Source organism: Marmota flaviventris, chromosome 9 (assembly GCF_047511675.1).
Source record: "Marmota flaviventris isolate mMarFla1 chromosome 9, mMarFla1.hap1, whole genome shotgun sequence".
Taxonomy (NCBI): domain Eukaryota; kingdom Metazoa; phylum Chordata; class Mammalia; order Rodentia; family Sciuridae; genus Marmota; species Marmota flaviventris.
In genome coordinates this window covers 96,425,331-96,448,712 of record NC_092506.1, presented here as the reverse complement: position 1 = coordinate 96,448,712, position 23,382 = coordinate 96,425,331, and the positions used below count along the sequence as shown (strand labels likewise).

General features: G+C 40.7%; 1 protein-coding gene across 2 annotated transcripts; it reads right to left on the bottom strand.

Moving 5' to 3' along the window:
• Positions 1-3,273: 3,273 nt before the first annotated feature.
• On the bottom strand, positions 3,274-23,145 carry Layn (layilin). Of its 2 annotated transcripts, XM_071617169.1 has the most exons (8): positions 22,904-23,145; positions 22,281-22,304; positions 19,563-19,860; positions 13,862-14,019; positions 9,439-9,471; positions 8,806-8,889; positions 6,156-6,258; positions 3,274-4,507 (listed from the first exon to the last, which is right to left on the bottom strand). In XM_071617169.1, exons 1-8 carry the CDS (start codon positions 23,088-23,090, stop codon positions 4,144-4,146), a joined length of 1,251 nt encoding a protein of 416 aa, XP_071473270.1. In that variant the 5' UTR covers positions 23,091-23,145; the 3' UTR covers positions 3,274-4,143. The 2 variants fall into 2 exon arrangements, with proteins under 2 accessions (XP_071473270.1, XP_027786473.2); XM_027930672.2 differs by lacking the exon at positions 22,281-22,304.
• Positions 23,146-23,382: the final 237 nt, after the last annotated feature.

Below are 23,382 nucleotides of genomic sequence, written 5' to 3'. Positions count from 1 at the left end.
ATTAATTTGTTTTTGTATGATGCTTCCTTGTCATTAGGTTGTGTACTTAGGCAGAAATAACACAGATGTGATGCTGTGTTCCTTTCACATTAGGTGCTATGGTTTCAATTTGCCCCATTATTGATGATCTCCACATGGATCATTTGATTAAGGTGGTGTCCACCTGCAGTGTTGCTTTGGCAATTAATGAGCATTTTGTGGGGGAGACACTTTAAACTGTAAATATCTCATTCTTCATCAAAGTTTCGATTTGTTCATTTATTATTTTATATCAGGGTGGGCTCATGATTTTCATTTTATCTGATAGGTTATATCCTATCACTATAATTATTGATTTTGATGCTGAATTATCCCAGTTAGCCAAAGTAGGCCACTATAAGCAGACTTCTGTGATCTACTGATATATTCCCCTCTTTCTTAAATACTTCCTTGCTTTCTGTCAGCAGAAAAGTCCCCAAACTATTCTTTTTTTCACATTTTTAAACATTTAAACAATTTTTGATTAACATATAACAGCTGTACATATTTATGGGATACAGTGGGATGTTTCAATGCATGTATAAAGTATGTACTGATAAAGTAAAGGGAAATTAATATTTTCCATCTTCTTACCCTTACTTTGTGTTTGAAGACTTCCAGCTCCTCTGTTGCAGTTATTCATAAAATATACAATAGGTTATTGTGAACTTTAGGCCCCTTATTATTCTGTAGAACACCAGAACTTATTACTTCTATCTAATTGTAGCTACTACCCAAGGCAAATCTTGTATTTTTCCTGGTTCCACCCTGCAATCAGCCATTTTTTCAAGAAGTTCTGGTTTCTTTTAGTGGAGAATGTACATACATAGATACATATGTATATCTATACTTGATATAGAAAGCGAAGAGGTGAAACTCATGTTTGTAATTTTGATCTAACATCATGGGGTATCTATTCTAGTCTTCTCTCTTTTTATATCTGTAGCCCCCTTCTGTGATAGTGAGAAGCCTAGATGTCATTATCTTAAGTCTGCTTACTTATTTAATCAATCCCCTGTGTGCAGCCAGTGTCCCATTGTTGCTGCTGTCCCCTCCCCTGTGTGGATGGCCTCCTCACCTGCTCAGGCCACACAGGCACCCAGTCTGCCCTCTGCAAACCTTCTTTCCTCATCCTGCTCGGGCCTGACATCCCATCTGAGCTACCAAGTCCTCTCCATCCCCAAGATACAGATGCCTAACTTTCTCTCATGTTGGCTTTAGGACATAACTATTCAGGAACAGAAAGGAAGGGAAGGGAAAGAAAAGGGCAAATAGAAAGAGCTGCAAATAATTTAAAAAAAACAAATTATAGCAAATTCTCTTTCACTCGTGTCTGATATATTTCTTTTCCCCTCTAGAATATAAGCCCTATAAATTGGAGTCAATCTATATTACTTATTGCTATATGTCTAATACCTAGCATGTCTCCCCACAAAAAGTAGACATGTTTAAAATTTTTCAAATAAATGAATGAGTGAATATAGTATAAGAGAAAAAAAGAGCCTCACAGCTACCACATTTGGCAATGTATATAACATATAACTAGATTCTCCAAACCTCAGCCATAAATCCAGCTGTGGGCCACATTCTAGTACAAGGCACATGGTGGGTATTCAGGAAATACTTGTGGAGTAGACAGATCATAGGGGTTATCTCATACATACAATTCATCTGACATGTGTGTCACAATGGAGGAAAAAGGTCAGGAACTGCTATTTTTTTTTACTTATTTATTTATTTTTGTGGTGTTGGGGATCAAGTTTAGGATCTTGTGCATGCTAGGCAAGCACTCTACCTCAGCCCTAGGGGAATTACCATTTTAAATGATGATACAGGCTTACTAAATTTTTAAATAATCCTGGCCTAATGAATAAGTTGTTGTTCAATTTGAACACAGCAAACACTTAAGAGTTAGAAGATGTTTGTTACATAAGTGAAGTGCAATTATTAGAGGTAGAAATGGAGTTGGATAAATATAAACTTGCACATGTGAAGAAGAAAAAAGGAAGTGAATAATTAAAATATAGGCTAAGACTTACTGTGTGTAAATAGGTAGTAGAGATCTGTGGGTCCTGGCAGAGATAACACACTAATGATAAAGGGAAGATGCTAAAGAGCAAAGGGCCTGCTCTGCTCATAACCTGATTGCCTTTATAGGTTGAGAATGGCTCTTCACGAGGCCCTAAATAACTCAGCAAGACCCTGTCTCTAAATAAAATACAAAAAGGGCTGGGGATGTGGCTCAGTGGTTGAACACCTCTGATTCAATCCCTGGTACCACTGGTATATAAAAAAAAAGGCTCTTCATTTAAAGTTTTGTGACATAATTAAAATAAGTTGTTAACATAATTCAGTAGCTTCTAGTTCCTAGTGGCTATGCTTCCTCCTTCCTAGGTAGCAGGAGGTCTTTTCAAATTAAAATTGTTCATTTACCTCCTCCACCTAGGAGGCATGTAAAAAACAGGTCCTACAAATTTTTCATCTGAAATATTTAGTCAATTTCACATCAGTCTGAAAGAATCATTGTGCATCTATCTATTCAACAAACATTGGTTGCATACTCTGCAAGGTGCTGTCATAGGTTGCAACAAGTAGAATGCAGAGGGGCAGGTAGAGTTGCTATCCTCATGGAGTTTGCAGCCTTGTAGCAGGGGATAGTGGGGACACAGTAGAGGATAAAGAGACAGGTTTTAGAGTAACCTGTATGAGGCAAAGTGGGAATTCGGACATTTTAGAGCAATGAATTAGTCCTTCAGACCGCATGCTGCTCACTGCTTTTGCTTCAAATGTTGTAACTCCACAAAACACACTTCTAGAACAGACAGAAATAATATTTTTGTTATCCACCCTGTTCTCTGACTTACTAGGGCAGATAGTTGGGCAGTGGTTACAATTCACTGCATTTGATACTGCTGACTCAGACTAGTTAATTGTCTGGTTTGGGGCTCCATATATGAGACATAATTGCTAGACTATTAAAAATAATTCCTAAGAGGGAAGTGGTTAAAATGATAAGATTATTAAGTTGATAGAGGGAGGTTGCTGGTGATTTAAATAATGGCTTTCAGATTTTTGAAGTGTATATGACTTACTAAATTACATGACTGATACCAGGCCTTTGGTCTCAAATCCAGAAACTTTTCTCTGGATTTGAGACCAAAAGTATTTGAAGTAGTCATATAGTCATGTCCTCCACCCCGCCCCCACCCCCCAAAAAAAGTAGGATTGTTATCATTCTTAGTAATATGTTGATGCTATAGTAAAATGCATGTGCAAATAAGACAACGTGTAGTATCAGGGCTGGGAGCACAAATAAGTTTAGAAGCACAGACACAAATTTCATTTTTAGTTTCTAAAGTATTTCCAAGTTGAACATTTCTAAGTTTAGATGTCAGGAGAAAAAAAAAAAAAAGGTCCCCTGAGGCCACATGCAGAGGAAGGGCTGTAGACACAGACTGACTAACATTCTGTTTCCTGCTTTTTATTTGATTTTATTCTTTGAGGAAAAAAAAAAAAAAGATATGAAAATTGCCGATGGGCAGGCCAGCCTGGGGCTACTATACTTGGGCTTTGAAAAGATGCTGTAGTCTATCTCTTTGTGATTATGTGTGCTGCTGTATAGAGCAAGAAAAACAGAACCTAGAGGTGGGCTCCCCATGTTCTACAGCTACAAGCTCCATCTTTGTCAGTTAAAGTACTGTTTTTTTTAACTGACAGTCGACTGACATTTATTGGGACACCACTATGTGCCAAGGTGCTTTTAAAAAAATATTTTTATTAGTTATTGATGGACTTTTATTATTTTACTTAATTGTTTATATGTGGTGCTGAGAATCAAACCCAGTGCCTCACACATGCTAGGCAAGCGCTCTACCACTGAGCCACAATCCCAGCCCCCAAGGTGCTTTTTCATAAGGTCCCGCTGGGTGAGAAAGAGGCTGGGACAAGGGATAAAGCCAGAACTTGGGAACCCAACAGGGGTTAGTGGGGATCACATGCTCACCCCCAGGACCTGATCTGAGCATTTTCATAGACATTCTGAGTACTTCCCTTTATAGAAAATAGGAGAATTTTCTTCTTATATATTTTCCATTCTTATCAGTTCAAATTTTTTTTTCATGTGTCCTAGTAACCATATATTTCATTTTCTACCCATCTGCATTCCTTGCTCCTCCCCATTTGGTCAGGGGAGAACTCATAAATGTCATTGGTTACAAATCCACTTTCCACACTTGCCATAGTCACAAACCCGCTTTCTGAAGGGTTCACAGCTATGTTGTCATAGTCACAAGACATGTTGTCAGGAGTGGCTTCTCCTGAACACACCCGGAATGAAATGTTCTTCAGGTCTGGCCGGGGCTCAGCTAAATCGGCTTCACTTTGTTTTCTTATGACATTGTAAACCTCTAGGTCTGGGCTGTGTTCTTGGTGAGGAGAGGGCCAGATGTTGTGTTTTCCTTTTATGCTAGGGTCTGCCTGTTCCCGTGTCCTGGGAGAGGGAGAAAAAGGGTTGAGTATTGAGACCAGGCAATTGAGGTGCTCCCCTGAGAAAATCTCTGAGCTTCCTGAAAGCAGAAGGGAGTATACCCTGGCTGTTCCTCAAAGTGTACTTCTTACTTACCAAAACCTACAGGCCAGGGCTTTGGGGAGGGAGGAGGACAAACCAGGAAAGTGTTAAGTTCAAAGCAATTATGTATATGTCGTTCACTGAGGCCAGAGAGTGGGACACGGGTTTCTATCCTGGGCACCCAGAGTCTTGGGAGGGTCCAGGGATAGAATTTGATGGGCAAAAAATGTCACTCTTTTCGAAACTCATCTATAAGTGAAACACAGAATGGCCTTCCATTATGAATTCAGTTATTAAACCAGAGTAGAATTAAAAATGTCTTTGACTTGATCAACAACAGGAATCATAACTATTTTCATATCATATCACAGTTATCATAGTTGCTTCCTCTCAACTTCAAAATTATAATAATTATACCCATCACTAAATAAAGAGCAATTAATAAAAAGCACATGAAAATGCTGTGTCATGTATTCATATTTGGAAATATTTTTGCTAAACAATATAAAAGTCTAATTGTTTCCTTTGCAACCCAATGTAAATTTCAAGCATTTAAAAATTTTGTTCTGGGAAAAGAGCCACAGGCTTCACCAGACTGCTACAGGGGTCTATGGCACAAAGAAAGGTTAAAAACCCTTAGAGAGATAGACTCAAGCATGAGTTACTATTCCCAAATCCTGGCGAGGTGCTAAATAGATAAAGAAGGGAAATGAAGAATCAACTGCAGAGTAAACAGTTGAAAAATATATTTGTAATTTTTGAACTGAATTCTACTTTTAGATAAAAACGATCAGAATAATGGGTGACATTTTTAAGTACTTATCAGATGCCCACTCTGCATGTATTCATTGCTTTGATGCTTGTAATAATCCCTTAAGGAAGTTGAAAAGTTGTACATCAGAATCTTACTAATTAGTTTCAGATTGGTCATCAAAGGAAGCCAAAACTTAAATTGAACCTTTTTCTATCGTAAATGGGAATACTAGCCTTCTATGAATACCATGATCCTGGGGAATGAAAAGGTAACTGAGAACAATTCTGTGTGCCTAAAAAAAAGGGACACTGATCCTGCCTGCAAAAGAGGTTGTCTATACTATCTAGTGTTTTGAACCAATCTACTCCTATGCAATCAATTTTTTAAAAGTCAGTTAAAAGGAATTTGGCTCTTTCATTCTGAACGAAGTGGCTCTGTTTCAGAGGCTTACCAGAATGCTTTGGAACAGTCATTCTTCACATGGCCTACCAGTCATTCCTTATTCAACACACTTTTGGAACCAGGACCTATATTTGTGAGAGCACTTTTGCTGGGTGATAAGTGGGTACACAGGAAGTGAATAACATAGTTTCACTTTTCAAATTGTTTAAAATCTTCCACATACCCCAAAATAAAGAATATAATATCACTCTCTTAATCTCTGAATACTCTGAGCCTGCCAGATAATTTACTCTCCAATCTACAGTGGCCATTCTCTTGGGGCTTCTGTGACTTTTAATGAAGTAAACAGGGCAATATCCAAATATTCACAAAGGCAGAGGACACAAAGGTTTACATAAAGAAGGTTTTACTTGCCTCCTTCTGTAGATCCAAACCCAACATATGACTGTGATGACCACAAGGAGGAGGAGAAGGGGAATGCTGGGGATTAGGATGTAGGCAAGATTCAAGGAAGCTTCTGAAAAGAAAAATAGCACACTATCAGCATTGGTGATTTTTTTTTTTTTTTGGCATGTATGTGTGCTTCAAACCTGGCTTCAAAAGGTATCATCAAGGGGCTGGGGTTGTGGCTCAGTGGTAGAGTGCTTGCCTAGCATGTATGAGGCACTGGGTTCGATCCTCAGCACCACATAAAAATAAATAAAATAAAGGTATTGTATCTATTGACAACTAACAAATATATTTAAAAATTTTTTTAAAAAGGCATAACCAAATACAGGGTATTCCAGAGAGCACATTCCTAGGAGGTAGATGTAGAATTACCCAGTTAGTAAAGCATCTTCTAGTTTCATTAAATATTTCCTTTTTTTTAAAGAGAGAGAGAGAGAGAGAATTTTCTTAATATTTATTTTTTAGTTTTCAGCAGACACACATCTTTGTTTGTATGTGGTGACAAGGATTGAACCCGGGCTGCACGCATGCCAGGTGAGCGTGCTACCGCTTGAGCCACATCCCCAGCCCCTCATTAAATATTTTCTACCTGTCTTTTTACCCTAAGTAATAATAATGAAAATAATTTTAATTTTTTGAGTCTTGCAAATACCAAAAGGGTACTTTTTATAATTCAAAGAGATTATTTTTTGGAGAAAAGATATTCTTTCTTCCCTTGTCTTTCGTAGCAAAGCAGAGACTATTGGTGCAGTATTGATGCCTTGGCCTCTGAGAGCAGCCATGGTAGTTCCCAGTGTAGGGGTTGGGGAGAGGAAGCAAAGAAGAATCCAGTCAAAAGTTCTGGGGTCATTATTGCGAAACAGAAGTTCACAGAGCACACAAATTAGACTTAAATGCTTCCCAACATTTCTAACTAAGACCAACTGGCTTCAGTTGGGTTCATGAGCAGTGACTATGAAATTCTCTTAGAGGTCTTCTTTTCTGTACCTTTTAGTCCTTTAAGACTTAGAACCAACAATAAGGTTTTGGGAGGAAGCAAGAATTTTAGACTAACTCCCTTCCTGTTCCCACTTATCTAAGATTCCAGCCATCCAGTGGCTATTACTGTTTTTTTTTTTTCCCCTGTGAAGCTGCAAACCTGACAACCATCAAAAACCAAAACCAAAATACTCCAAAAATCCTCTTTAAGTACCACTATAATATCAAAGAGCAATAAAAATGCCACACACCTTTGCATAGCATTTTATTTTTTTTTCTAGCACATATTACGTTTGTTGTATCATAAAAAAATTGCCCCTGGTTCCTGGGAAGGAGGGTCTAAATACTTGAATTTCCCAAGTAATAGAACTGACTTTGTTATTCATGAGCATCTTGGATGGTACTAGAATTTATTGTAAGGACCTGTCCAAGACAGTGGTGGCCTGTGTTTGTGGGGGGCTGGCCACACAAGAAAACTGGACAAGTGATTTTTGGGTGGGGGCTCTGAGCCTGATGACATCAGCCTGACCTCCTTTGGAGACTGAGTTATACCACATGACTGGTGATAAGATCTACCCCACCTAAGTAATCAATGAAACTCCTGTAAACCCCCTGGACACCAAAGATAAGTGGAGCTTCCTGTACACATCAGTATGCCAGGAGGAGGATGATACATTCTGATTCCACTGGGAGAGAACATGGAAGGGCCCAATTAGAACTCCTTTAGACCTCACCCCATGTTCTTTTCTTTGGCTGTATCCTATGTAATAAAATGCCTAAGTATGTACAGTATTTTCCTGAGTTCTGTGAATTGTCTTAATGAATTTTTGAACTTGAGAGAGGGTTGTAGGCACTCCTGGAATTGTAGCCAATTGGTCAGAAGAGATGTGACCTGAGGATCCCTAAACTTGTGGGTAATGCTTGAAGTGAGGGCAGTTATGGACTGTGCCTTTAAGCTATGGGGGGGGGCAGTCTGTGCCAACTCAGGTGGTTAGTGTCAGAACTGCAACATTCTATTTCATTTTATGGACACAGTAATGTTCCCAGGTAGCTAAGAAAAATATTATTACTTCTATTATGCAGATGATTAAACTGAAGCACAGAGAACTTAAGTGTTTTTTTAAAGTTGCCCAGTAACAAAACCCCAGATTTCCTTCTTGAAACTCAGTGTGAGGGTGAGGTTGAAAGTCCATTAGCACTCCAATTTATCACTCCATTTTCTTTTACCTTTTATGATCTTTTTAAATGTTTTGGTCCATTTCCTCTATTTCACAGATGGCTATTAATCACAGGTGTTATGCATTGTGGTACAGGTCTTTCCGCTCTTCTGTCTCTGCATCCATTCTCTCAGTCCCAGCCCTATCCCACCTCTAGCCTAAGACCAAGGGGCTTTGTCTTCCTGCAGGTCTTTTACTTCCTGACTAGTCTGATCTCCTCAATTGTCTTATGATAGCTCTATTTGCATATTTCACTGATGAAACCTAACCTTAAATACAGTTTTGGCAAAGTCACAGATAACGGTCTAATTCCATTTTTAAGGAGCTGTGGGAAAGAACAAAATAGGGAATATAAACATATAGTAAAGCAATCAAGAGAGTCTCATTGTCTGTTTTCCCCAAGTGAACTCTGTACATACCTTTACTTTCTTTAAATGTTTCTTTGGCATCTTCTTTCTGTGTTTCCTCTGGAATTGTGGGTGTTGCTGGCTCTGTTCTTTCACCTGGAGAGAGACACATGGACTTGAGAACTTGGAAAAAGGAACTTTAATGCAGATATTCTCTGAGGTCCTACCATGTGTAAAGTGAGATGCTAAATAGCAGTAGCAACCTGGCTATTGACACTTATATACATAGGAAAGTAAAGATATGAATTTTACTGTCGTTAGGTGAGGGTCAGGCAGTAAAACAAGTGACAGGCAGCTGGCTTAATAGCCACATGGAGGAGTGAGGTGCCGAAGGGAAGGGCCAGTGACTCTCTGCTAGAACGATTCTGTTTGGCTCATTTCTTGTCTCATTAAATTAAATAATTCCCTTCCTATTGTCAATAATAATAAATAATATCCCAAACTGAATTTGCTACTGTTGTTCTTCAGTTTTGAAAGAGACAATACCAAAGAGTGAGAATAATGGACTCATCATAGCTGGATGTGGTGCATCCAAATTGTCTGGGTTAACACCATCATCTTCTGTTGAATAATCTGGTCTAAAGAACTGATTCTAACTTAATGGAGAGGGGCTGAGTTAACTCAAATCTCAAATGACAGCCTTACCTCCAGGTCTTGTGGAAGCAGCTGTTGGTTTCTCTGCAGAAATAAAAATGAAAATAATAACAAAATTTTCCTGCCATCTGAATAAAATCAGCTAGAGAATAGCAACCATTTCCAATAAACTTTATTGTAATCAGATTATTTTCTGTTATCAGATACCAGGACTAGGTTCATTAAATCAAAAGAATTGCTTCTGCATAAAGACTAGCCTTCCCCCAGCTTTACTTAGGTGTTTTTTCTTAAAAAAGAAAACTATTCAAAAACTTTAAATATGAGAATTTTTAAATATACACCAAAGTAGAAAGTCTGTATGATGAATCCCTGTGTGCTGTGATGTAGCTCCTGCTTCTATCAATGTATAGCTCATCTGATTTCAACAGAAAGCCCTACTTCCACATTTACACTCCTGAATTATTTTACAGCAATCCAAGACATTTTAGCAACTCATATTGCAGATGTTTCAGAGAGCAACAAGCACTGATTTCCAAGCAATAAAAGTGTTCGAGGGACTGGCTAGCCCCAAATCAAAAACTGGTGATTGGCCTTGAATTATTTTAAATAGTTCCAAGAGCTTCGGGAAAGTGAGGTTGCACAGACAACCTATGTCAAATGTTTTGGCTTCTGACTGAACTGTTGTATTGACAATGAGTCACTTATGCTATTTAGATGCCCTGGAGTTGATAGTGACAGGGTTCTTAGGGGCAAAACTTTAGAATTCACATTCCTAAGGCTCAGATGGCAAGCTTATTCTGAAGTTTCATTCAGAAAGGACAGAAGTTTTTAATCATCTTCCTATAAGTGTGTGTACGTAGAGGTGAAGCAAATATATTTATTTTAAAACTCACTTATATAATGCCTACAAATGATAGAAACTATTCTAAATGTTTTATAAGAACAAGCTCAATCTCGATAATGACCTGACGAGGGAGTCAGGTTTTTTGGTTTTTCTACATGAGGAAACCAAAAGTCAGGGAGATTAAATAACTTGCCCAAATTTCATAACCAGTAAGTTGCTAAACTGGAACTTCAACCAATTCAAATAAAAATTAATAAATTCAAATAAAAGTTAAAATAGTAAGGAGATATAACTATGCCATGCAACAGCAAATGAGAAATAATCCTGGCCCTCTAAGGAGCTTATATTTGACAAGATGGCCATAAAATATGGACATATAGGAGAATATTAATTCATGTTAATTTCATGATATTACATTGAAATACATAGTATATTCAGTGACATTTAATGATCTATTCGTATTGTTGTTCCTCCATAATTCAGTCTACTGTGCAAAATTGCAGTAAACATGGCACCTCGATGCCATGCATCTGCCATACATCTGAGTAGTGCATCTGCCATACCTTGAATGGTTTCTCTCTAGTTTTCCCTGAATATCCCTGTGCCTTTACCGTATTCCTGGAGTAGTCAAATATTCAGGTCTGGCTTGCATGCCATATGGCCACATTCTCAACCCTAGTTTTAGAGATGATAACTGACCCAGTCTCTTGATACTGTGGCATGATAGGACAGAATGTCATCTTTTGGGAACCACAGAAGTGATCTTCCCCTACTTCATCAGTTGGCTAGACAAGTATGTTTCCAGACTTCTTGTAAGCATATAGCAAAAGGGACAAACCTGGAAACGGGAAGTGAAAGTACTGTGTATGAGGTGCTTCTGGTTCTCACAGGAGGATCACCTAAACTTGAGGGGTCCTGGAAAGCTTCTCCAAGGAAATTATTTTGAAATAATTTCAGATTTATGAAAATTTGTAAGAATAGTACAAGGAATTCTCATATATCCTTCACCTTATTATTTTATTATATTTCATTTGCTTAATTATTATCTGTATCAATCATCTACCTATCTCTATATGCTTATATCTATATATACATAGATACTGAATTTATAATATACACATATTTATATATATACACATATGTAACTTTTTTCCAAAAAGAAAGTTTCAGACATGGTATCCCTCTACTCTTAACAACTTCAATTTATATTTAAAAGGGAGAGAGGCATTCTTTTATACTATATCACAATCCATTGATCAAAACCAAGAAATCAACATTGATATAATACTGTTATCTAATCATATGCACATTCTGCCAATTGTCCTAATATTGTCATTTATATAAAATTGTCATCATCACTGTCACCATCATCATCATTATCATCATGGTCTGTAATCCAATCCAGTATCACTTGTTTTACTTTGTTGTTATGACTTGTGTTACTTAGTTGCTTAGTAAGTTCTAGATAGTCTGAGCATCTGGGTTCTTGCCCTGATGCTCAGACTATTTAGCCAGACACTGCTGCTTAACCTGAACATGAAAGGTGAAAACAAGTTGAAAGAGAGAGGGAAAATGTGTTCTACACACAGGAAACAACAGTTAAGTCTCTTGGGGAACTAAACTAGCAGAAAGGCATTAGGATAGCATGGGGAGGAGAGGTGTTAGAATGGTGAGAACTGAGACTGATCTTGTCCACCCTTATTTCAGCATGCTGAATAATATGAACTTATGCTGAGGATGGGAGGCCACATAAAGGCAATGTGTTAGTTCTTTGCCATGTGCCTATCTCCCACTATTGGATTCATTCTGATCTGGGCTGATCTCTATGGACTGTTTCACCGGGAATCCTTTGGTTTCTTATTAGACTTAGCCAGTGGGAGGCAAAGCAGGAGATCAGAAGGTAGGAGAGAGAGGTCACAGTATTTATTCTTCATGGTCCCTTGCTTATCAGCATAATTTTACAGTAATTGTATTTTGTGGTTACCATTTCTGTTGAGGGGATTCTTTTTTTATGACCTCAAGCCTTTTCTGGATTCTGTTAAAAGATTCTCTCCCTTTGCCCTTTTAGGCCTAGGGGTGGTAAGAGCTTCCCATTGTAGTTAGTCTCTGGGTACTTTACCATCTCCTGCTCTTTGCTTACCACTTCTGCAAATATCCTTTTTACTTTATTCTCCTAGTAAAATCTTTGTGTATGCCATATTTTTCTGGACAGAACTCGGTCTAACTAATATGAGCAATAGCAAAAGTAATGATGAATATGATTTCTTTTTAGAAAGGAACCAAGCTAAAAAATAAAAGAATATTAAAGCAATTTTCAAAATCTCACATTTCAAAAAATGTTTAAAAAGTAAAAATGTTTAGCCATGGAGTTAATATAATATAATTAATAGAAGTAATGGAAAGCCAGTTTGTAACAAGTGTTTTCCTTTCACTGATCTATGAAGGTGACCTGATAAGCCAGTCTAGTTCTTTAAAACCTCCCAGCCTGAGACAACTTGGTATGGTAGGGAGAATCTTGGTATGGTCACTATATAAAAGAATTTGTCTCAGAGATGAAGAAGGAAAAATATCTTTTGGGGCTGGGGATATGGCTCAAGCGGTAGTGCGCTCGCCCGGCATGCGTGCGGCCCGGGTTCGATCCTCAGCACCACATACAAACAAAGATGTTGTGTCTGCCGAGAACTAAAAAATAAATATTAAATCTCTCTCTCTCTCTCTCTCTCTCTCTCTCTCTCTCTCTCTCTCCTCTCTCTTTAAAAAAAAAGAAGGAAAAATATCTTTTAGTAGCAAAAGTTACCCCCGGAGCATAGTCCAATTTAAAAAATTTTAAATGACAGGATTCTTAGTCCCAAACTAGATATAACTAACAAGTCACTCTACCCCTGTCAGGAAATAATGCAGAACTGGGGCCAAGAATTTGGCTTCAGGGAGGTGAGAAACTTCAGGGATAGATCAAGAATCAGTTCAAGTTTAGATCTATGTCAGTTTTAATAAAAGAGTCTGGGAAACCTCAGCAGGGTGAGACTGGATTTATAGCCAATTTGCAACTCTTAAAGATCTAGAAGCAAATGCAAGTTAAGGTTGCAAGACATATAGACAGTAGGTAGCCTGGGGAGTTTAAACTTGATCATCAATGTGCCTGCTATTTTTTCCTGGTGCCAGTAAAATTGGTGTGTTTTATCTTCTGCCTCCTCTGGTTATTAGTGTGTTTCTTTAAATTCTGAGAAAATATCTCACATAGCTGTTGGAAGACTTGTAGGAGCAATGGTCAGCTTATTCCAAGCTCCTACAGCTAACTGTGCATGTAGAATGAGTAAGAATTTTTGTTTGTCCAGAGAGAGAACTTTTTTCTTTCTAGATGTTCTCATAAATCTTGCTTTATCACACATGAAATATATTCTTTCTTCTTTTCATCCATTCTCTTAGCATCTGATAATCTTTCCTTTCCTATAATTATTACTCAGTGAGGAAGTATCATTACATATCTCTTTACAAGAATTCCTGAAGTTTATCATTGCTGGCATTTGTGATAAGCATTCTTAGTGACCACATACCAAATTCTTGGTACGAGAAGCTGCTTATGAAATAAGAGAGGAGGTTGAGAATTCAGCTTGGGAGAGCATTCATTACCATCAAAATATTTGCAAATAAAGTTGTTCTTCATGTTGCATCGGTCATCATTCCACTGGAACTTGTAGGGGCCCCCAATGCCAGCAGGTGCTGAAGGCTGATGGTACATGACTACACAGACTTCACTACCACAGGAAGGCTCATCCACATACCAGTTCCTGTAGGAAAGGAATAAACAATAGAGGCAAGTGGAGAAACATACTCCAAGACTTCCAAGCCTTTGTTTTCCCATCAGGTTCCACTGGGACACTAACATGATACTTGGCTTCAGAACATAATACACAGAGAGGAGGGATTGAAGCACTGCCAATAAACAGAGCCACATACTTTCTAATATGGACATCACAATCAATCATCTGACATTTGCCACAACCTCTTTGCACGGAGGAATCTATTACCATATGATGTCTGCAAAGGAATTATGAGAAAAGGCAGCTAGTAGGGCTGCTCATTTCTTTTTTGCTTTTTGCTTTTCGTTTTGTTTCCCTTTTTAAAGAGATCATACACATTGAGAAGAGGCATAATATGTCTCATCCAAAACTTGCTCTGTTTCCATCTTTTTTTGCTTTTCATTAGCCATCACTGTATGACCCTCCAAAATATAGAGGCTGTTAAGTAAGGTAAGGGGTAGACACATGGGAAGAAGGACCATTTGGTCTTTTTCAGTTTTTACATCATTTCCATGTGATCAGGCTTGTAAGCCTTTCAGCCTCCACTACCAGATGTTTTCTCTTTGCCTTCCTAGACCCCTGAAGGGGTGCATTAGCAGTTACCCAGTAAAACCTGGAATTAAATGGTGCTGCCACCCAGTTGGTTATGTGGGTGCCAGGTTAAAGACTTGGACCGCGTTGAGAGTCTAAATCTGAAGCACCTATCTCAGATATTAACTCAGGGATGGGCTTTGTAGTCTGCCTGATCACCCACCTGAGCTGCTTCCCTTCAGGGCTGGGTTCTTGTCCTGATGCTCAGACTATTTAGCCAGACACTGCTGCTCTGCTTGGCTCTTGTCAGAGTCCCTCCTGAATAAAGAGACAGCTAAGAGAAGGAAGGAAGGAAGGAAGGAAGGAAGGAAGGAAGGTCCTTTTGCTCTACTTGAATTTCCTGAACAATACATAAGCTTGCAGTAAGCACTCCTTAGACATTATGTGGACAGCTGGGGCCCCTGTCAGGAGCTAGGCTTTGTGCCTCATTAGTTACCTCCATCCTCTTTTCCAAACCCCTTGACACTCCCTACTAGCCTTTACATTATTTCATCTCAGGGAGATATAGAACATTACGGCTGAATGTAATTTTTGGATTTGAGTCAGTTTTCAGACTCATACTAACTGATAGAGGGAAAGGTCAGGTTTCCAGGAAGAAGGACTCTGAAGTACCATGGCAGGCACATGTGATAATAATTTCCCCTGTTCTTTCCCCAAAGGAACCTCTGGCCATTTACTTAAGTAACCATATGCTGGGAGAGGGGAGTATATCCAAATATTACAAAGAGCTGTTTGACACAAGGTATAAGTTGACACTGATATTCAGACTTGAAGTGCTATTACCCATTTGGAGTGGGAACATATTGGGACCAGGTATTAATAGAGGTCAGCTCACAGAAGGACCCAGCCCGTAGTCATTGTCCGGGTCCCCACATATATGAATTGAATAGACATATTGGTAGTTGGTATAGTTCCATGTTGGTTCCTTAGGCTACTATAGTGGAGCAGATCAAGTAGAAGCCTTTGAAACTGCACTCCTTCCCACCCCCTCCCAAGTTACTAAACCAACAACCATATCTTTAATCCAGGGAAGATGGCAGAAAATGGTGCCCTCCTTAAAGACCTAGAGAATGCAGTGTGATGTTCCTCATCATATCCGTATTTAATTTACTACTCTGACTCATGCAAAAATCAGGAAGATCTCTAAAACTGTAAGGCAAATAAACTTTTCCTCCTCTACGTTGTTCTTGTCAGTATTTTGGTCATAGCAATGAAAAGCTGACTAACACAATGATAGCACAAACTCAATCAAGGTGAAACCCTGATTTTAGCTGCTGTGCCATAGGTGATATCTTTGCTAGAGCAGGCTGATATGCAATTCAGTACTTAATATGCAGATCTGGTGAACACATTCTTTTCCATCTGGATCAGAAAGAATCTGGAATGGTTTGTGCTTATTGGCAATGGACAATAGTATACCTGTATGGTCTTGACTGAGGCTGCATTGATTTTTCCTACCCTCTGTTGTAATATGGTATGAAGAGGCCTGAACTTCCTAGAAATCTTACAGAAAATCACACTGGTTCACTTTATTGCTGACATTATGCCAGTTGGACCAGATGAGTAAGAAGTAGGTATTATACTAGAGGTCTTATTAAGACTCATGTTCTCCAGAGGGTTAGAGATAAACCCTGTGAATGAATATTCAGGAACTTGCCACTTCATTAAAATGTGTAGGGATCTAGTGATCTAGACAATGCCAGAGCATACCTTTCAAATAAAAGAGCAAACTATTAATAATTTTAGGAAGTAAATTTTATACTTAGCAGGCCTCTTTGGGTTCCAGAGGCAGCATATTTTACACCTAGGAGCACTGCTTTGAGGAGTACTGGAATTTGAGGTGTACTGAAATACCAGTGGTGGGAAACATATTCCCATATAGAATTCATGACAACCCCAATGACAGAATCACATTGCAGATTCCTAGGGTTTTATAGCAAAGTCATATCATCTGTAGCCAAGAACTAGTCACCTTTTGAAAAGCAACTGCTACTTTTTTTTTTTTTTTTTTACTAAGCAAGGACCACCAACCAAGAGACCATGCAGCCTGACCTGCTCATTATGAGCTAGGTATTATCAGACACATCTTATCACAACTCAGGTAGGCTAGAATCAATCCGTTATAAGGTGGAAGAGGTATATCTATGACCAAAGGGGTGCTATATGAATAGTTAGAGCAGACTGCCATGATATCTACCACTGTTGTTCCAAAGCCTCTGCCTCAGCTCACACTTATGGTGCATGAGAAGTTCCTTATGGCTAGCTGATACAGGCAGCCTGAGCTTGGTTCATGAAGGTCAGTTAAGTATGAGTGAAGAAGCCAAAATGGACAGCAGCTGAACTGCAGCTCCACTTGGAGGTGGCCTAGAAAGACAGTGTGCTAGGGGGACACTCTCTCACTGGACATTGCTTTAGTTCATGCACCTAGTTAACCCCTTTGTATGGAAATAGAAGTTATGGAAGATTAGAATACATAAAGACTCAGGGGAAAAGCAAACAGCATGGTCAGCTGATAAGAATCTAAAGGGAAAAAGACTGGAAGACTGGGGACAAGGACTTCTTGAGTAGAATGATCCATATCACTGGGCATAAAATATGATAATTTTTTATCACACATGAAAGCATACCAGGGAGCATCTCTCATGTAAGAGGCACTGAACAGCCAAGGAGACAAATGACTCATTCAGGTAATGCCAGCCAGCTGGTTATCAGTCACCCTAGTACTAGCACACTAGATATGCAAATATAGTAACAAAGGAGGCAGAATGGAGGCTATGCACGGATTCTACAGATTGGATCCCACTAATCAAGACTGATCTGGCTACTACTACTGCCAAATGTCCAGCCTTCCAGCAACAGAGGACAATGCTGTGTCTTTGTCATAGCATCAATACTTGAGGTGATCAACATATCTCCTGGTGGCAAGTTTACTACATTGGATCCCTGAAAGGGACAATGATTCATTTTGGTAGGAACAGACACACAATCTAGGCATGAGTTTGCCTTTTCTGCCCAAGAACCTTAGTCAGTACCACTATTCAAAGGTGTATATAATATTTAATCTATCAAAACAGGATCCCAAACAACATCTCATCAGACAAAGGCACCTACTTTATAGCAAAGAAGGTGTGGAAGTAAGTACCTGGCTATGGGAGTCACTTGTCAGATCACATATTGCACCATCTTGAAGCTGCTAGCTTGACAGAGTGATGGAGAATAGCTTGTTGAAAACTTAGCTTAAGTATCAGCTTAGAGGCAATACTTTGGGGGCAGGGCATCATCCAAAAAGAAGTACACGTTAAATCAATGATTTATAAACTTCTGTGCCTCCACTAGTAGAATACATGGGTCTGGGAGCCAAGGGAAGAAAGCAGGAGTTCCATCATTGATAATGGCTCACTCAGGGAATTTGTACTTCTTGTCTCTGCAATGCTGGGCTTTGGGAGTTTGGAGATTCTTAGTTTCCAGAGGGGAATAGTTCTTCTAGAAGACAGAGTAAGTCTCATTGAGCTATGAGTCACTGGTTGCCACTTGGACATTTGGGGTCCTTGTGTATAGGAACAAGCAGGCAAGAAGTGATGTCATTCTCTTGGCAGGAGGTAGTTGACTCTAATCATCAGGAGGAGGTAGGTTTGCTATTATATATTATGGACAGGGTGAAGACTCTTAGGTTATCTACTTGGGTATCTTTTTGTACTTACTTGCCCAATTTTGATGGCCAATGGAAAAGTCTGTTAACTTCACCCTGAGAAGTTCAAGGTAACTAGGGCCTAACACTATTCAGAGATGAGGATTTGGGTCATGCCACAAGGTCAGTTATTGACAGCAGCAGAGGGTGGGGGAATCTGGACTGGATAGCAGAGGAGGGAGATTGATAAGTCAGTCATGACCTTGGGACCAGCTACAGTGATGTGAAGAGTAATAACCTTCTACTCTTCCTACTAACCATCATCTTTTAGGAAGAGAAGTCCATAATGCTATTGGAGGAGCTACTCTCAGAACTTATATGAAGTTCAGGAACATGACTAGCATAAAGAGTTGTGATGGATGCTACCTACATACTGTTTTAAATGTAACAGGTAATTTTTTAATCTTTACCTTCAATTAATAATGACTTTAAACTTTTTTCTTATATGATTGTACACCAATTAGATTTTCTATTTTGTGAACTATCTGCTCAGGTCTTTTGCTTCTCTATCCTTTGGGGCCTTAGTGTTTACTACTTATATAAACTATCATGAAAATATATTAATTCTGTTAGAAATTTTACAGTCCTATGTCTGTCTCTGAATTTTGATGTTTTAAAAATTTTTAACAATGTCACTGCATTTATAGGGAGGGATGATGGCAATGTCATAGTGTCTTGGTGGGGTGTATGAGAGCATCAGTGTCTCGATGCTAAGGATTTAGGAGGGTCCTATAAACTGCAGTCTTCCCAAAGTTCCACTCTTGGCCAATCTGTAGAGTTAGGTCTTGGTTCTGATTTTCTGACCATTATCATAGTTCTGTGTAGTCCACAGTCCTATTCTGATTTCAACTCTATGGACCTTCAGTCTCTTAATGGGGATTCTAGCTATAGCCAGATATCTAGCCAAAAGGACAGACTGACTTCAAGGGATAGTTGACCCTAATCATCAGGAGAAGGTTAGGTTTGCTGTTACATATTAAGGACAGGGTGAAGACTTTAAGCATCATGTGTTCTTGACATAATGCTGATGGGCTCGCCCACCTGAGTAGAACTCTTTGGACATCCATGGGGCGCAAGTCAAGGCTAAATCCACCACTTTCACCACACTGTCCTGGTCAATGGCTCTTCAGGTGTTACTACCCCCAGGCCTCTGTCTGGCTGGGTCTCCTCCACTTCCCCAAGGATCTGGCACTGTGGATCCAGCCTGTCTCTTTTCTGAGTTATGTCAAAGAAGTCAGCTCCACATACTTACCTAAATTTTGACATGCTGCCATCAGTCCAAGCATAAAGGTCTTGGCAGGCTGTGCTGTTGCTTCTCTTCTCTTCATGCCTTCTGAGTCCAATCCAGAAATCACCATCAGATGCTGAGAGGTTTTCAATGAACTTTTCTATCAATCTCTGCTCATCTCCAGATTCGATGCTGACTAGGTGGCCCCCATCCCTCCTGCAGGCTTCTTTGGCTTCCTCAAAGTTCAGTCTTCGAGAAGCATCATGGAGATAAATGACTTTATAACAAGGCCTCTGTGTCCCTCCCTGGCAAACCAGCTGCCCTAGAGATAAAAGAAGGCAACCTGTTTCAGTGTACCAGAAATGTATACAAGAGCAAGGAGGCTCAGAGGCATCAGAATGGAGCTACTTCTGGACAGAATTATGATTACTTATCACCAGAAGGTTATGTCAGAGTTCTTAGAGAAAATTAATACTGCTTCCAACATGGAGTTGGGGTGATTTAAACTCTGATGCTCAGATTATGCAGGGACACATGTTTTGTTTGCTCAGTTATAGATTCTTGAAAAGCAGACATTTTTATCTTTTAAGGGAAGTTGATGAAGATTTATGGCTTAAGAATTATAAATAACAATTTTATGTTTTTAGGCAATCTCAGGGGAGAGTGTGTAAAGTGAGTATCTCTGTTGAGTGATTCCTTCAGGTAAGAGAGTTGTTCTGAAGTCAGACATGGACTCCTCTACCCTGAAACCTTCTGCCTATGAGCAGCAGAACTAATTTGCTCGGTCTCTGATGTGGGCTGAAGCTAAGTACATGATATCTGTGGGGTTTTCTATTACTGACAGTCCCCTGACCTAAAGACAATAGCTAAGATTTACTGAACTTTTCCTGTGTGCCATTAACTGTGTTAAGGGCTTTACATTTATATATAGACTTTATCTCATTTAACCCTCATAACAGTACCCTGATGTAGATGTTGTTTATGTGCCATTTTACAAATGAGAAAATTGAGGCTCAGAGAAATTGAGTAATCTGATTAAGGTCACATAGCTTATCATCAGTATTGTCCAAGTCAGGACCCAGATCTGATTACAAAGTCAAGCCAGTACCTCTCAACTAGACTGCTCACTCCCCACTCCACCCCGGGCTTGGGTTGTTTTGGGAGTCTACTAGTGTGTCTCATATGACTGACACTGAAGGGCTAAAGACTCTTTCAGATAAATGGATGGAATTCTACTGAGAAGCAAGTAGCAAATTGTTCCTCAGCACACATTGCCCTTCCTTGTGTCTGGGTGATTGAAGCCTTGCTGCAGCAGCTAAACCTCAGCTTCATTACTCATTTGTTTGTTTTAAAATTTTTTGTCTTTTTTTTCTTTAATTCATCCTCCTTTGTTCAATCAACATGTATTGAGTGTACCTTTCGCCTAGCACTGTTCTAGGTGCTGGAAATACAGAAACAAATGCCAATTCCTAGCCCAGGGGAGAACATGGCTTATGTCTCTGGATCTAAATTATACAAAATGAAAACCACATTTCAACAAAGAGAGTAGTCCCTGCAATGACAGAGCCAAATTGTGGGCTGTGGGTATGATGAATTGCTACCACAGAGTAGGGGTAAAGGATTTTATTTGGGGACCTCTTCCCAGACCTTCTGGAATGCTCTTGTTTCCCCAACTTGTTTTGCAGTGCTGCAGGGAGCCAGATAGCTTTCATTATTCCTAATACTGTCCAGAATGCAGGGCAAAGGCTGCAGACAGTTAACTACATTATTAGTGCTAAATGGAAAAGAGCACATAAAGATGATTCAGAAAGCTGCAGTGAATTTTTATTTTCTGTTTCTCCTCTCATTGCTTTTATAAAGAAATTCTCAAAAAGCAACAAGTTAGAAGAGTCTTGCACTTTTCCCCTTTTCCTTCCTTCCTTCCTTCCTCCTCCTCCTCCTCCTTTTTCTTCCTTTTTTTTTTTGGTTATTGCTGCTAAATAGAGAAGCTCTCACTAGACGGGTCCACCAGCAAATTAAAAGGGCTCTTTGACATTGATGTTTTCACCAAGCAGGTGTTTCAGAGAGGCAGTGACAGCAGCCAGATTGCCTGGAAAGAAGGCTGGGCCAGCCAAGCCTCTATGATTCCTTAAAGGGGGCTCCAAATCAGGCAGCAAATGGAAGGCAAATGAGCCACTAGGAACACCCCCAAACTTGCCACCAGCATAACTGTAAATTGGAGTTGAATTTACTGGCAGCCCTCATTTTTCCATGCTAGATTGTCAAGAGAAAATGTAACACCTTAATCGAATTTCCTGTATGGTCCAGCCTGGCCACACATCCCAATCCTGCAGTGAGTGCCAGAGACAGCCAGAGCTGGAAAGAGGCGGAGGGCCCATCTGGTTCCCCTGCCTTCAGGAAGTGTCTTTCTTTTCTCATTTGCAGGAAGGGGAAGAGTAGGCGGGCCTTCTACCCACCACTATCAACTACTGAGCTCCTGCAGCCCTAACCCAAGCAGCTCAACTCAGTTACTCTCCCCATTTACTGCCCCGCACTACACCCCATCTCGAAATCAACCCTAGAGGGCTAAATCAGTTCCACAAACTGGGATACCCCCGAGGAAGAGGTTACTATTCTTCCTCCTCCCTCCTCTTGGCCAAGCCGTCGACGCCCAGCACAGGAGAAAAAGGGCACCAGTATTCGCCCTCTCCCCTCCCGCCACACGCAGAACAACTGGAAGAGGCAAAAAGCAGAGCACTGTACCTCCTCTGGGGTCCGAATCCGAGGCTGCCGTGACACGACACAAGGAAGGAAGCAGACAGAGAGTCATTCCCCAGAGCCAGACGGGGCTGGTCCCACGCTAACTAAGCAGCTTTCCCCATCTCTAAGCGCTCCTATTCCAGCTGCTGGAGCCTGCCATCCTCCCCACAGAGGAGACCAGGAATAACTGGCAAGGTTCCCACAGCACCGCGGATCCAGGATCTCCACCCCGCCGTCTGCGTGGTGGACTTCTCGAGTGGGAGGTAAAGGGGGTTGGTGAGCCTGCTCCGTGTGGGGTTCTTAGGAACTATAGAGCCGTGTTCTACCGAGCTGGCTGAGCTGGAGGGGCACCCGCTGAGCGGGTTCGCCCACTGCCCCACCCAACCTAGTTCTCAGACCCATTAGGGTAACCCTCGGCGGGGAATGGACTTCCAGCATTCCAGGACTCTGAATGGCCCCAGGAACCGGTCCCGATCCCAGCTGCGGAGCAATTGCTCTCTGGAAGCAGGAGGTTCCGAAGGCTGGGCCGGGGAGTGTAGCGGGGAACGCCTCCCTCCCCACCCGGTGCGGACTGCTGGGGTGCGGACTGTCCCGGCAAGAGCTCTCGCCCCAGCGCACGCACTCACCGCTCAGAAGGCGACTTTTCACGCCCCGTGGCCCCGCCAGCAGCACCGCCAGCAGCACAGCCTGCAGAGCCACTCCTGGCTGCATGTTTCCACTCTGGGTGATGCGTCTTCGGACCCGGGCCCAACAGTGGTAGAGCAGTCTGACTGGCGAAGGCGTGCGCGACAATTGCAATCGTGGTAGTAGCATTTCCCGAGGACCGACGGACCTGGCTCTGGGAGAGGCAGGGAGGGCTCAGAGTCAGTTGATCACCCCTCCGCCCCCGGGGACGTCACTGCGGGAGGGCAGCCCCACCGGTTGTCCCGCCCCCGACCTCCTCTTCCAGCGTAGTAGGCGCCAGAAATACTGCCCGCCAGGGGGTAGCTAGCCACTGAGAGGGCCAGATCACCACCTCTCTAAGCTTCCCAGGGAGATCCTGAGTTTGCCTAGGACGCAGGGTGCAGGAGTGAGTGGCTTTTCTGAAATAGGATGAAGGGTGCAG

Coding starts and splice junctions, on each gene's coding strand:
- Layn (XM_071617169.1), bottom strand. CDS start 23,090: ATGCTACTACCACGATTGCAATTGTCGCGCACGCCTTCGCCAGTCAGA. Junction 8,890..9,438: donor TGCTTCCACAAGACCTGGAG/GTAAGGCTGTCA, acceptor GTCTCTCTCCAG/GTGAAAGAACAGAGCCAGCA. Junction 6,259..8,805: donor AACATTTAAAGAAAGTAAAG/GTATGTACAGAG, acceptor TTTTCTTTTCAG/AAGCTTCCTTGAATCTTGCC.